This window comes from Malurus melanocephalus, unplaced genomic scaffold (assembly GCF_030028575.1).
Source record: "Malurus melanocephalus ecotype Western Australia unplaced genomic scaffold, MMel_1.1 scaffold_6, whole genome shotgun sequence".
Classification (NCBI taxonomy): domain Eukaryota; kingdom Metazoa; phylum Chordata; class Aves; order Passeriformes; family Maluridae; genus Malurus; species Malurus melanocephalus.
This window is the reverse complement of record NW_026623238.1, coordinates 578,343-592,934: the sequence shown is the minus strand read 5'-3', so window position 1 is coordinate 592,934 and position 14,592 is coordinate 578,343. Positions and strand designations below refer to the sequence as shown.

The following is a 14,592-nucleotide window of genomic DNA, read 5'->3' as shown; positions in this document are numbered from 1 at the left end:
CATCCTGGGCAGGGATGCTGTGCTGTGGCATTGGGTCCTTGAATTGTGTGTCTTTGAATTCTCCACCATGTGATGCATGGTGAGAAACATTCCCAACCTTCAGCCTTTGGAGACAAACTGCAAAACCAGCTCCCTTTAAAACAGTCATCTTGCTTCAAAGGATGTCCAAATGGGGTAGGGAAGAGTAACAAAAAGGCAGATGATGGTATGGAAATGAAYCATTTGACCCTCACCTAGGTCTTGCCTTAGTCTTCAACAGAAGCKAAAGTCCAGCATGACAAAATTTAATCTTGCATAAAGATTTTTGTCATTGATTATCTCACTGCACATTCTTGACACTGAGCTAACTTCCAATCCTTTAACTCTTTGGCAGCCAGTTACATTCCTGGCCTTCTGGAATTCCTGCATTTTATCACACTGGGTGCAAAGAATAATTCAAAACTGTGAATCAATTTATACTGCCCTCTGCATGAGGTAGCTCCCCTAGTTTATTCATCAACAGCACTCCCATTTGCTTTTTCAGTCAACAACTTCTAAATCCTAGTCTTCTGGTGTGCATTAGGTAGGTTTTCACCAAACCAYTTCTAACAGGTCATTTCTCCAGCTCACACAATGGTTCTGAGTTCTKTGTGGTATTTCTGCAGTGTGGAGAAAAAAATTGTGAAAATCAGGTTACCTGCCTCAGATTTTATTCGTGCAATTTGTCAGGTAGAAAAAGACCCCCAATGCATGATTCAAAGAATATCTGCCCAGCATAGGACCAACTAYCTTATTTTAGTTCTCTGCCTAAAAGCAGATAAAAAGCTCTCATTCAAAAGAGGCAACAGTATAATAAGACGTATTTTAAATCCAGACTGTTGGGGGTAATCCTGGGCACATGCTGCTTAGTGGCAGCACACAACTTKTACTACTGTATTCAGATTCAAGCATTTCTTTAGATATATTCAGTGACCTATTCACCTACCCAACACCCAAGGTGAGTATTTGCATTGTTATTCTTTTCAAGTGCATTAAGCTCTTTTACCAGTCAGTTATGTCTTAACTCCAAGACAAACAGCATAAATATTTTATAGCTATAAAAGGTTATCTTCAGAGATAAATGACAACAGTTCTGAAAGAGTTGACATTAATTTTCCAGGAGCCAAACTATAGTATCAGTCATTGTATTGACTAGTAGAGTCCCACTTCTCTAGAAATTAATCCCTGATGTCAACATCATTAAAAAAGAGTACACCTAAAGACAAACTGAGCAGGATACCACCCTGCCTTCAACCCTCATCTGGAACACAACCACTTCCACCCTGCAAAAACAAAGAGGCAGGTGCTCGGACAGTCACACTGTGAGCTGCTCCAGAATAAAAGAGAAAATACAACCTTTACTGAAAATAAAACAAAACCAAATCAACAAAAAACCCCAACCACAAAAAAAAAAAAAAAACAAAAAAACAAAAAAAAAAAAAAAAAAAAAAAAAAAAAAAAAAAAAAAAAAAAAAAAAAAAAACAAAACCAAAACACCCAAACAAACAAATAAGGAGATTAGCTTCCAGACAGCTCACATTCCATGAATGTGCTCACAGGAATGGGGAAGGGATCAGAAAGCTGAGGTCAGGATTGTGGCAGTCCCATTTTAGATCAGTTTAGACTCCTGGATCACCACACCCTAAGACTACTTCAGTTGAAAAAAAGCTGGAAAATTACCTACATGTTATCACTTATTCTAKTTTTTGTCACATTATTTTTTTCACTGCATAATTTTTTTCCTCCTTGAAAAACTGAACTCAAAACTAATAAGCAAGAAAGTTCTTAATAGARATCACAAAATGTTAATTTATGAAACTTCCTTAAGGATACTGCTCACCAGAAATCTGATTTCAGTTCCCAAAAAGCAAGCTGTGGTTAAACAGAGCTTTCAAAATAATTGCACTGAATTTATTAGAAGGAAAAAATGGTATTTAGAGAACCAAGCTGTAAAGATGAGAACAGAACTCCAGCAAAAGATGAACATAAAACCCCAACAAAATAGGCAAAGGTATTTTCAAAAGCAGCTTGTAAAAGGCATAAAGCTAATCCTTGAAATATTTTTTATTTTATGAAAAAAACTACACAGCTAAATAACCAAAGGGGCTTCTAAGACAAGTAAGTTGCAAATACAACCCCGAGAATGGATGCTAAAGGCCAATACCAAAGAGTAAGGCAATCATTGTCCTYAGCATTCACCGCAGAGGAGACTAAAGTTCCCCAAAAGCTTGTTGTGATAGGRTGTATGTGAAGGCCTGTGTCCGAGGCTCAGGAAAAGGGGCTTTACAACAAGTCTAGAAAATGACCAATAAATCAACAAGATATGAATGCACTAACCCAAGAGTTACAAAGCACTGCAAAAATAGAACTGGTATGGGACTACAGCGCCACTGGTGTAGTGCAGGGGGCCTGAACGGACCAACTTCCACCCCAGGGACCATCTAAGGGCCTAATATCTTCAATGTCCCAACCTGGCAAACAGATAATAGGAACAATAAAGTGTATGTTACTAGATCTGTGGCTAAATAAGATGCTAGGGCAGCACTGCCTCCTATATACTAGCATTCTGAGAGAGTAGGAATTGCGTGTGGATAAATGTTAACAGCCAATGTAGCACACATTGATTTTTCAAGCTCCCTAACAAAATACTTTCATAAAGTTAGTTTACTGGACAACAAACAAAATAGTGACTATTAAAGGCCAAAAACTACTCAGAAAGGAAACAAAATCAAAAGCATTCATCATTACAAATATATGCTACCTTTGCATTACAAATAGTGCCCTGCAGCCCTGATCATACAACTCAAATAAATAAAAATCCAACACAAAATACACAGACAAAAGTAACCAATAAACTCATGATTTTCCCTCTCATACTAAGAATTATGATATAGACTAATATTTTCTCACTTTAAAAAAAATTATAAGTTAGTAAAAAAGAGATTATTATCTTAGGAATTACACAGGTATGTAAGTCACTAAAGGTGTGAAGAAAATGAATAATTCTTCCATATTGACCAGTTCTGACAGCAGAAGTGGTCAACGTTTAGAAACAAAAGAAATGAGGTTTTCCTCCATGCAGTATTTCACAAAATGAAATAGCTCATAGTCCAGGCACAGTGCTACGTGGGCCAAGAACATAAAAACTGTCAGATAAAGACTGCACAAACTCATAGCAGACAGGTCCTTTAGAAGGCATGAATGCATCCTAACAGCCCAGGATGTTCAGGATCTCCCTGACCTGCCTGATGTTGAAAGGACATGCWATGTTTGTTTTGTTTCTATTACACTTCCTGGAGCATCCACCACTGAGCCCCATCCTTCCCAGGTTCCTGCAGCCACAAACTGCTGAGGTGTGCACAGAACCACAAAGCCACCTCAGGGGCAGGACAGGAGGTCAGAGGTGCAGCCTGGATACCTGTCAGGAAMTGTGCTGAGAGATCTAAGCCAAGAAAGAAGACTTGGAGGCCTCAACATCTAGAGACTGGACAAATATTTCTGTGTGATTAATCACTGGAATAGTGTTCAGAGACTGTCTTTAGACAGTTCAGTTATACATTTGAAGGTCAGCATTATCACATGTGAATCCCCATTCTGCATAGTTATGGGCTCAAGGAAAGCAACAACACTAACAACGAAGTCACTTCTGTATCTTTGATTTTCAATTTTTTTCATGCAAAAGCGAGACAAAGCTTTTAATAGAAACAAAAATTTTGCTACTCCAGTTATGAAGAACTATGGGAGAGAGTGGAGAAAAAAATGGAGCAAAGACAAGGATCCAAGAAATATATAATATATAATATGGGTCTTAAGGGCAAGACACAGCCATTGCCTCTTGCAAGAGCCCATCTGCCATTTCAGTGACAAGCTTTTGCTTCTCGAACAAAAGCCTGTAACTTCTTCATTGCAAAGCAAAAGCTTAGATGGAAAACTGTTTACAGAAGTTAAATAAAGCAGCGGCTCTTCTTCGTGTCAAGCTTTTCTAGAGGTCACTTTCGGCCCCAATGGCTTCGGGCTCTCTTTGACGGTGATTCTCCAAACAGACTATGAAGGAAAGCCATTTAGATGATTTTGCCCAGAGTGGTTGTGCAGTCTCCCTTACTGGAGATATTCCAGAACCGCTCGGATGCAATCCTGTGGAATGTGCTCCAGGATGACCCTGCAGGAGCAAGGAGACTGGACCCGGTGACCCACTGCGGTCCCYTCCTAGCCAGCCCATCCAGTGGTTATCCCGCCCTAACAGAATGCAAACTCCCGCGAGGCAAACTCCTCAGCCGACCACGAGCACGAAGACAATGGTGTCTGCCCGCCTGCCCGCAGAGAACAGAAACCCCAAACACTGCCCATCAGCGATGCCTTCAGCAAAGAGGTGCTCTGCCCCACCCCACACATCCCCCATCACTAACCCCTGGCAGAAGAGGGGGTGCCGTGCCTTCCCCCCGCCCCGCCGCAGTGGTCTGTCCCTCCTCCCGTCTCCCCCGCTCCGCGTTGCCGTGGTCGCGCCCTGCCCTCACCGTAGCGCTGCGGGCGCTGCGGGTGTCCCAGCGCCTCCAGCCCGCCCGGCCCCCACAGCAGCACCAGGGCCGGGACCAGCCACACTCCAAGTCTCATGGTCCGGGCGCGGCTTCCTCCGGCACTGCGCGCCCGCCCGCTCGCATCCGCTCGGGGCAGCTTCACCTCCACCCGCCGCGCCGGGCCCGCCGCCCTCCTGGGCCCGCACCCGGAAGCGCGGCAGCTGCGCAGGGGCATTGTGGGGCGGGCGGGGCCGCCATCTTGGGCGGGGCGGGGCCGAGGGGCGGTGCTCGCTCCTCTGTGAGGGCGTGAGGCGGCGGGTGCTGCCTTCATGGGGGAACGGAGCAGGGGGTTGGATGGGGCCGAGTGCGAGGGGCTGCACTGGAGCGTCTGGTCCAATCTCCCTGCTYCTGCAGGGTCATCCTAGACCACATGACACAGATTGCATCCAGACTGTTCTTAAGTATACTCAGGGAGGGAGACAATACAGCCTCTGGACAACCCGTTCCAGTGCTTGGTTACATGCACAGTGAAGTTCTTCCTCATGTTTAAGTAGAACTTCTTGAGCATTCCTTTCTGCCCGTTGCCTCTTGTCCTATTGCTTGGCTCCACCAAGAGGAGTCTGGCTCCATTCTCTTGATATCCTCCCTTCAGATACTTAAATACATTGATGAGGTCCCCTCTCAGTCATCTCTCATGGCTGCACAGGCCCAGCTCTCTCAGCCTTTCTTCCTAAGAGAGATGCTCCAGCCCTTTAATCGTCTCTGCTGGGCCCACTCCCGGAGCTTCGTGTATCTCCTGTACTGAGGAGCCCAGAACTGGACACAGCACTCYRGACACAGCCTCACCAGGGCTGARTAGAGGGGCAGGATCACCTCTGGCAKYGCTATTCCCCAGAGGAACACAGACTCAGGAAGTTCTCTTGGCTTTTCCACCTTGGCTTTATCATCTCTCGGTATTGTTTTTGTAGCCAGATTGGTTGGTGGGTTTCAGCTTCTGGCACCTGGTACACTAAGATTATTGAAATAATATCAGATTATCTTGAAAATTACTTATTACTGAGTTTATGCATTTTTTGACTTTGATGTCTTTCATGAGACCTATTGTAGCCCTCTGAGTTATAGATTTGATTGGGGTTTTTTTCCCAAATAAAATGTCATGTTTTGGTTAGTCTTTCCTTGTGTGTGACTATTCCATGTTTGTGCTTAATCTAAAATGCTTTCTGGTTTTTGGTTTTGTTTGTTGGTTAGTTTGGGTTTTTTTCCACAGTAAAGCCATTCTGAAGTATAAAATAAATAATTTTCTTCTACCTATGTCTTGATTCTAGTGACTTTCCGTAATTTTTGACCTCCACTGAGTACAGTTGGAGTTTCATGTCGATAATACTTCATCAGCTTTCAAGACCTTTTTTCAGATTCATAACAGCTAAACAAGTGCTYATCMTTGTGAGTATTTCTGGAAGGTTRTAAATAGCATTTCTAAACACCAATTTCCATTTGCCATTTTATCAGACGTGATTTAATATGCAGGATCTTTCTACAAGTCTTTGCGTGAACTTTAGATGGAATGTTTTGGAATAGCATTGTTTTGTTGTGAATCATTGTGAACCATTTATCCCAACTTTCAGCTCATGTATTGGGCTTCAGAGGTCTCATACAGATTCATTTTTTATTGATACATGGACTATCCTATTTCYTCCTATTTTGGAACTTGTGAAGGAAGATACAGAAAGCCAGGTTAAAAGGTTTTTTTTTCTCTTATCACTTGAATTTTCCCATTGACTACATTTGTTTCTTCTATTTACTTATTGCAAAAAGACACTTTAGTAATAGAAGTTGATTGCCTGTAAATATTTTTAGGGTTATAGAACTCCGATTTGGGTTTTGACAGAGCCCATCACAAGGGAGTTGTTAGATTAAAGTGTTTAGACTATTGCTATTAAATAATAGCATATTAGTATTTAGTAATTATGAAAATCGTTATTGGTTTAGCAATATTGTTTATTCCACATTAATGACAATAATYGATTTGCTCTCAATGGGTTAATGATATGTCTGAGTGTGATTTTTTTAAAAAAAATCTTAATTTGTTTATAGAAGTATATCATTTTTTGTCCAGTACAAAAGCACTTTTGGAGGGTTGATACTCAGTATTAATGGAAATGTGGAAATGTGTTCTTTCCTTCCCACAGTAAGGAATTTGAGCCATTTTATTAACATGAGTAGGGATTAAACAATTATATGATAAATAGATGGGATATGATTTGAAATGAATGGGAAACAGCAGATAGTGTGTTTTGGTGAGGAACAGCACAAGTATAGCACATTGAATAAAAAAAGAAACAAAAGAATTTAATATACATAGCCAGTGAATGTATTTCGCTGTGTTAATAATAAGAGCTRGAGATGTGGAGTGACAGCTAGCTGGGTAACTCACCCTGTTCAGAAGGGTTCCTTTAAGAACAAGTGTTTGATAAAAGAGGTAAACCCACTACCCAGAGTGATTCATAAAATATACAGTTTAGTAGCTTGCTTGGAAAGGAAAGTGGATTCTGTGGCACACCCTGGAGGAAGATGGTGGATTACCTTTGTTTTGTGAATGTTTGAAGAGTAAATGATCCCCTGAGGAAAAAGTCCTGATCTTGGTTCTGAGCTRAAGAGATAAGCAGAGCTCCTCCCCACCCATGTGAGAGATGTAGGCTTCATAAAGCTGCATATTTTCCCATGGGAATTACTGAAACTCATATTACATGTGGCTTTTGAATCTGTTGGGCGAAGTCCTGGGAAGTGCAGTGACTTATAAGAAGTGTTCATACTTTGGGAAAAGGATGGAATGAATGAGTTCATAAGTCTCTTCCACTTTCATGATCATATGCAAAAAAAAAAAAACTCTTTAAAAGCACTTGGACGTTTCTCAAAGTGAAGTAATCTCCAAAACACGGGAAAAAAACAACAGCAAAACATCATCCATGTTTACTCAACACAAGGAGGGCTTAATGTTTGTTTCATACCACAGAAGATGGGACCTAACAGCAAGAACAAKTCTGCAAGAGTTAACAGGTGGAAGAATAGTATACTTTGGTCTGATTACTGAGGTTGTCTTCTCCCTCTTGCTGATTAATGAGCTCTGGACTCCTGGGGCATACCAGTTCTGAAATGTCTGTAATTCTTCTCTTCCTTACCTCTTTTTTCTTCTCTGTCCTCTTCCATGTCTGTCTTTCACCAAGTCATCTGACTTAGTCTCCTCTTTTGTCTCCATAGATGTTTTTGTTTCCCACACAGCATTTCATAACTGAGTAAAGGTCTCACCCTTACTTAGTGCTATTTGGCCTAYTGTCACTTTCTAAATATGTAAAATAGCATTCCACATTAGTGTTCCAGGAGTTTATAATACATTTCCCAATATTTCCGCTACCTACTCAGCAAGACAGAAATTTGGCTACAACTCTGGAAATATACATATTCCGGTATTTTCTGACTTCAAGGAACTTCTGTGGTCTCCTGTGGTCTTCCAGGACTACATGAATATACTGCAACTGGACKGATTTATCTCCTGTGCTAGTTTTGAGATCTGCTATTACTGCATCACAAAGGAAAGCAGAGACCAACATAAGAGAGTTTTTCAAAGGCAGAAGCAACCTGAATTTGTTCTTCATTATTKCAAGCATGTGTTTTCCATAATTATAATGACACATAATGCTTTTTGTCCCTGAAGCATATCCAAGTTAATCTTCCTAGGGCGGGAATATACTCTTGTGAAGTTACTTCCTCCTACAGTCTTTTTAAAATCCACAAAGAAATKACTTGGCCCTACTTTCTGACGCAAAGTGGTCCCCATTTCTTTTATCTGCCAGGAGATGGTGCTGCCAGTCTTCCATCTCTTCCTTTCCAGTTTTTAGGAAAGGTGGCATATGTTCACATACAAATAATGAAGTTACTTCTGACATCCGATTGGTGCATTTTTGTCCTAACAGGCTCTTAAAAGAATCAGATACCACCTTTCCATATTTAAAGCTTACTACTATCTTACAGCTGGACATACATATTTAAGATTCACCAGATRTCAATGACAAAGCCATTCAGGAACTTTCCAGAGTTTTTTAGTGTTCCATGGCAGGATGATGAATATAAACCACTTATCTTTATGATTTCCTGGGTAGTTTCACACATGCTTTTTTCACCTTTACAGACATATCTGGATATACTCTGGCAAGATGGTTCATGCTTTCACAGATATCCCAGCCCCGTTCTGAGAAAAAGAGCTGTGACACTGCTTTAAATAGAAGAAAGATGCAGTTCAAAAGCTCATCCTAAATCAATGTTTGTAATTYAGACAGTTCTGTTAGCATCAATGTTAATAGGTCATGTGGCTTCTGGTTCCAAATGTGCACACTTCACAAAATTTGGCCTGAAAAGACCTTGCAATGTATTATGGAGAGACACATTCCCTTCTTCTTGATCATTCATATGTGTGAATGTCACAGAGCAACACACTTCCTTTTAAGCTCAAAGGATCCATTTTTTGGCTTTGTTTMTTTGGTATCAGATTTTCTTTTCACCAGTGCAATTGTTTGGTAATACTTATGGCTACAGTAAGACAAAAGAAAAAAAAAAAAGAACTGAGCCTAATTTCAAATTCCCAGGCTTTGCTATATTCTGGTTCTAAAACACGTCCTGATGATTTAACATGTATCCTGGTGATTTCTCTTACCCRCACAACAGCTGTCACAGATAGACACTGGTGGAAATTAACATCTCTGGTATCAATTCCTGCTTTTCAGAGGACATCAGAYATTTTTATTGATTCTCTTTTCTCTCTTAAGAAAAAGCTTCTTTGATGTGAATTTTAATAGAAGAAAAGAGAATTTAAGTACATGGTAAAATGTAGGCGGTATCTTTGATMAGGTATTAGGACCAGGCATTATTCCAGGAGTATTGTTAATGTAAAGGCAGCKAATGTGGACCTTGTGGAAAGTAATGAAATGTGGGCCAGTCTCCAGCTGTACTGTTTTGTTGTATGAGACACAGAGGGAGCTGACTGCCAGTATATTCCAGCAACCCAAGCAAAACCTGGCAGCTGGACAACTGGATAACTACCGTAGCACAAAAAAAAAATTTAACTGATTAGATTTGCACACGTTTGAGTTTGGAAAGATCCACTGACATTTTACCCTATGAAGACTGCTTTTGTCCTACGTTTGTGTTTGTRTATGTACTATGTCTTTATATACATATGGAACAGTCCCTGTTTAGGCTTGGAATGGTATGGGAGGCTTTATAAGAGACAAGTGAAACTCTTTTGGGCAAACTGAAATCAGTATTCAGTGGCTTCACAAGTGAGATTTATTCTCGTGTATGGCAATTGAAAGATGGTACTCCTGGATTTTTTCCCTTGCAAGCTAGGTTGGCAATATGGGATTTAAGAGTACGTGGAGACTTCAACAAGCTATGGAAAATTAATGTATTGAATTCTGTACCATCTGCATTGCAAAAAAACCCCAAAACCCAAACAAAAACAAAAAAAAAAACCAAAAACAAACAAACAAACAAACAAACAAAACAGAAAAAGACTGGGCTAGAAAAAGGCTGTGCTGAAATTGATTTGTGCCTTCTAGGGTTTTTTGGCAATATCTCAAATACAGAGCAATTCATGGAATACATGGAATGTAGCATTAGACTTTGCTTGCTATTCCTAATTAGAGTTTCAGTAGACCACACTTGTGAATGTGGTATCATCCAGAGCTGCTTGAAAAGAGACAAATGCCTGAGCCAACTGAATAAGACCTTGCATTTTCCTTGAGTTCCATGGTGAGTCCTGAGCCTCTTGCAGAATCAGATGCTCTTAAAAAATTGCTGTGATGGGCTGTTGCAGCRGTTSTCCGTCTGTACAACRAGAACTTGTGTTTTTGTCTTAATGYTCCTCTGGGCACCRTCTTAAAGCTTCAACAGAAGGGAAAGACCAGGACAAGAGGATCTCATATAGTGACCTGGTGACTTGGCAGCAGAAGGACAGGGCAGAGTTACCCWAAATTACACCACTGACTGAATGAACCCATTGGCCCCAAAACTGGAGGAATGCAGGCAGCTTTTTGCCGAGCTGCTGCAGTCCTTAATGTCTACAAGCTATCAACCTGTTCAGAGGGTTCATTCTCCTTACTTATTTTTGACCCTGTCAACTCACTGGTACCTGAGCAACAWAAGTGTGAAACATTACTGCTCCAGGCTAGCAAGTACTTCACACTCTGAATAGGTGTAAGTGCCTGTGCTGAGCAGGAAACCCGGATCCAGGCCCTCACAGTTCTTTCTCAGACAAAATAGTTCCTGAGTAGTTAGTGAGACCAGGAAAATTTATTTTTAAATCATTTCTTCACAAAGAAGTTCACCAAATGTCTTGGGTCTGTGAATACTATGTCAAAATGTTCACATGACCAGAATTCACACATGCCACCCATTTCCAAAAAGAAAAGGAAATCTCTGTGAGCAGCCTGCATCTTGGACAGCAGTTCACCACTGCAAAATGAGCCTGTATGTGTGTTGGACTTGTAGACAGCCTACTGATGTCAGGCTCGGGAGCACCACTGGCTCACTTCATCCAGCAGTGAGGGTTCAGGCCATCCAGACTGGCCATCCTCATGATGAAGCTTGGCTGAAGGAGCTGCATTTGAAATGCTTAAGACCTGTGTGTGATTTAAGAATCACCTGCCTATCAACTGAGATGTCAACATTTTTTTAAAAAATATGTCTTCTCATTTATATGCCTTTGATGTCTCATTTTCATGGTGCCTCATTTCTCTCCACTGCAGGGCTTCCAGTTTCCATGTGCTTGAAATGTGACTCATAGAATCRCCACTCCCCAGCCCTACCCGATTACACTGCTCTGGGATTTGCTCGCCAGCCAGATCTGATATAGGACACACAGCAGGGAGACAGAGAGAAGGGGATTTCGAAGGGGCACTTCTACTGCAGGACAGTGCTGCTAGAAGGCATGTTCTCTTCTATACCTGTGCAGGCTCTTCATCTTCTCCTGGCCTATCTGCAGGGGTTTGGTTGGAAGTATACTCTGTGTAGCGGTAGTAAAGGTGGTAAAGAGCCTTGAGGGACCTGTTCTCTGGGTCAGCAAATATGTCACTGAGCTGTAGTTTAGATTGCCCTGGTAGCACAGCTCTGCTATCATAAGGCAGCTGGGAGCACTTTGGTAATTCTGTAATCACAAAYGTGAGACTAGGTCAGGAGTCTCCAAACAGTTTGGACCGCTGGAGTGTAGTCAACTCTGAAAACTTACTGTACCCTGTTATTAAAATTCTACTTTAAAATGTGTTTTCATGTCATTCTGCAGAGTCYACAGTTGTGGCTCATGGGGCACAATAAGGAAACCACTGGCCAAAAAAATTCAACTGTAGTTAACTTAAGGTACCATTAAAGACACTCCATCTAAGTTTCCTCACCTTTCTGTGTGAATCAGTTTTCCAGTGGTAGAGCATGAGTATTGATATATATTAGATACACACTGCAAGAGCCAAGTTTTCATAATTATACATCTGCTGACTTAAAGCACCAATTTAAGAGGACTGGGAAATAACCTGAAAGCAAGCAGAGTGCTAGACCCATTTTAAGTGATTAATTTAGGTAATTTTCTTTATGAAAAGTGATACCAAGCTTATGTTTCTCACATATGAGTGCAAACTCTTATTGATGAAGAACTGGTAGGCAGGAAGTTTCTAAGGTCCCTAAAGCAAGCACAGTTGATTGCAAATCTAGGACAGAAACTCAGTTATCACTCTTATAATATTTTTGTTCTCAAAAAATACTGCTTTATATTTAACTGGGGATGTTACTATGGCTCTTTGTAAATTATGTTTGCACTTGGGGGAAAAGAAAATAAAGGGAGTGTTTGAGAAAATGTGTGTTCTGAGCAAATGCCTGTTAAGGTAGTAGGTAAACRGCACTGTAATTAAAGGACTCAGACTCTTTTGAAGTTGCTGAGAAATTGTGTGACAAATAGCATTAAGAATGTGGTTCAAAGGATACAGTTCATATCTCTAAGACACACAGGGAAAGTCTAATTCTGATCCTATGCTACTTGGGTACCTGACTTCAGCTGAATCAAACTTGATCTGCWGTCAGATATCAGCAGTGGGTAACTTCTTGCTTTATCTGGGATGCTGAGAAAAGATGACCCGTAGAATCAGGGCAAAGAARGAGCCCAAAACAGGTAATAAAAAGGACCATGGAAGATTAGAACGTCAATGAGGTGACCAAGAAAAGGTTTAAGAGAAAAAKAACCCCGAACTCTGTAGTGCCATCAGAGCTTTTGCTCTTGTTCCTGTCTCCGTGATACCTTCTTCTTTCCTTTTCCCTTTGAGCTTCACAAAAATTGTTCCAGTTTGGCTAGTTAAATGATGCCGAACATAATTTATCTTTCTTTGTGTTTGTAATCAAATGAATTCTTAGGTACACTCATAGTTTATTTTGTGGACTGGTCGGGTTTTTCAAATTTATTTGTGTTCACAAATACAGGTAAAAAAAGGAGTGGAAGGTGTAAATAATTATGCGGAATTGAGGTCTACAGTTGCTAGTTTTCCAGTAGGAACCAGTAAGACCAGCAGACTTTCCACAACAAATTAAACCATCCTTTTTGTCAAAAGTCAGTCTGTGTATTTTGAGGAGGAACATTGCTGGAGCCAGTGTAAGCAAAGATGCATTGCTGCTGTTTCTGAAGCAATTATACTGAGATTAAAGAAAGCATTACTTTTTAGGGCTTTTAACAACACTGAAGTGATTAGAACAAAATTAAACCAGTTGAATTTTATTGTGCTACTGTTGGACAGGTTTTCTCATTTACCACAGCTGATACAAATCCAGGCCTTTTCCCTTAAGAATACAGATTATTGGCTTTTCTGAGTATCTAAGCAATAGTCTAAAGCATCATTCACCAAGCCCCAATCCCCAGAATGCAATGATAATTCCCCAACAATAAAATCACCCCCACTGACCATACAAACRTATCTGTACTTAGTGAGTTTTGCAATAATGGGTCTAAAATAAAAATAAAGTAGTATAAAAATAAAATTAATTAAGGCCTTGAGAGAAAAAACCTCAGCAAAACTGCTGTTTATGTACGATGCAATAAGCATAGTAGGTAGTTTTAACACAGGAYAGCTCTAATATATTTGTTAGTGGATTAGTAAGAAAAACGGACTGCTTTAATGTTTTAAATGCTATGTAGAATATTAGGATGATTTCACATTATGTATGTTTGAAAGACACAGCCCTGAGGAACCTGTAACTTTGAAATTGGACCTGCTCTGAGAGGAGATATGAACCATGTAATTTCCAAAGGTCCTTTCCAGCCTTAAGGGTTTTATGATTCTAAAGCATTATTGAAATTAAGCTGCATTTATTAAAATATTTGCCTTGTGAGTGGCTGACAGCATTGTGTAATGATAAAAGCAATGCAGGCATGATGTTAAGCCATAAAAAGTCATAATCAGTAAAATATGAAGCCRTAAATGAACAGCTGTACTTTATAAATGTGTGTGTGCAATTTATGCAATGGAGATGTTTTGTAAGATCTGTAAATGTGTATTACTTGTCTTGCTCCTATTAATGCAAAGATATTGCATATATGATATTAAGTAAACCTGAGCACTGGTTTTTTTTGGTAGGGGTTTATTGCTGTTTCACTGTGCAAGTTTCTAGTATTTCATATCATAATTTAAATCAAGTTCAGATGAGCTATTTGAAAAGTTAAATTTAATTAATGGRTAAACTGGCTGTTCTTACCTGTATACAAGAAGACCCAGAAAAGAGGAGTTTATCTCTAAGGATTTAGAATTTTATGTTTTTTCCAGACAGCATGACCAGTAATTACTGTGTCAAATGTGGTTCCTAAATAGTCTTCACCCGAGACACCATAATTAAAGAAATGTATTTAGTGCAAAATTTTAACAACATTTTTCTGTCCCCATCTGAGTCCAGAAATCCGAGTTATGCAAAGGCGGGAGTGGCTCACAGGGCTGCAAAATTACAGCAAATGATGTGTGGTTACTGGCATGGGGTCAGC

At 40.3% G+C, this 14,592-nt stretch overlaps 1 protein-coding gene across 1 annotated transcript in view; it reads right to left on the bottom strand.

Annotated features, from left to right (window-relative positions):
• ADAM17 (ADAM metallopeptidase domain 17) overlaps window positions 1-4,789 on the bottom strand; it is a 34,496-nt gene extending 29,707 nt beyond the window's left edge. The window contains exon 1 of the mRNA XM_057371489.1: window positions 4,533-4,789. Within this exon, the coding sequence (XP_057227472.1) occupies window positions 4,533-4,767 (235 nt within the window). The 5' untranslated portion in view covers window positions 4,768-4,789. The remainder of the gene's footprint in view (window positions 1-4,532) is intronic.
• Between the last annotated feature and the right edge of the window lie 9,803 nt (window positions 4,790-14,592).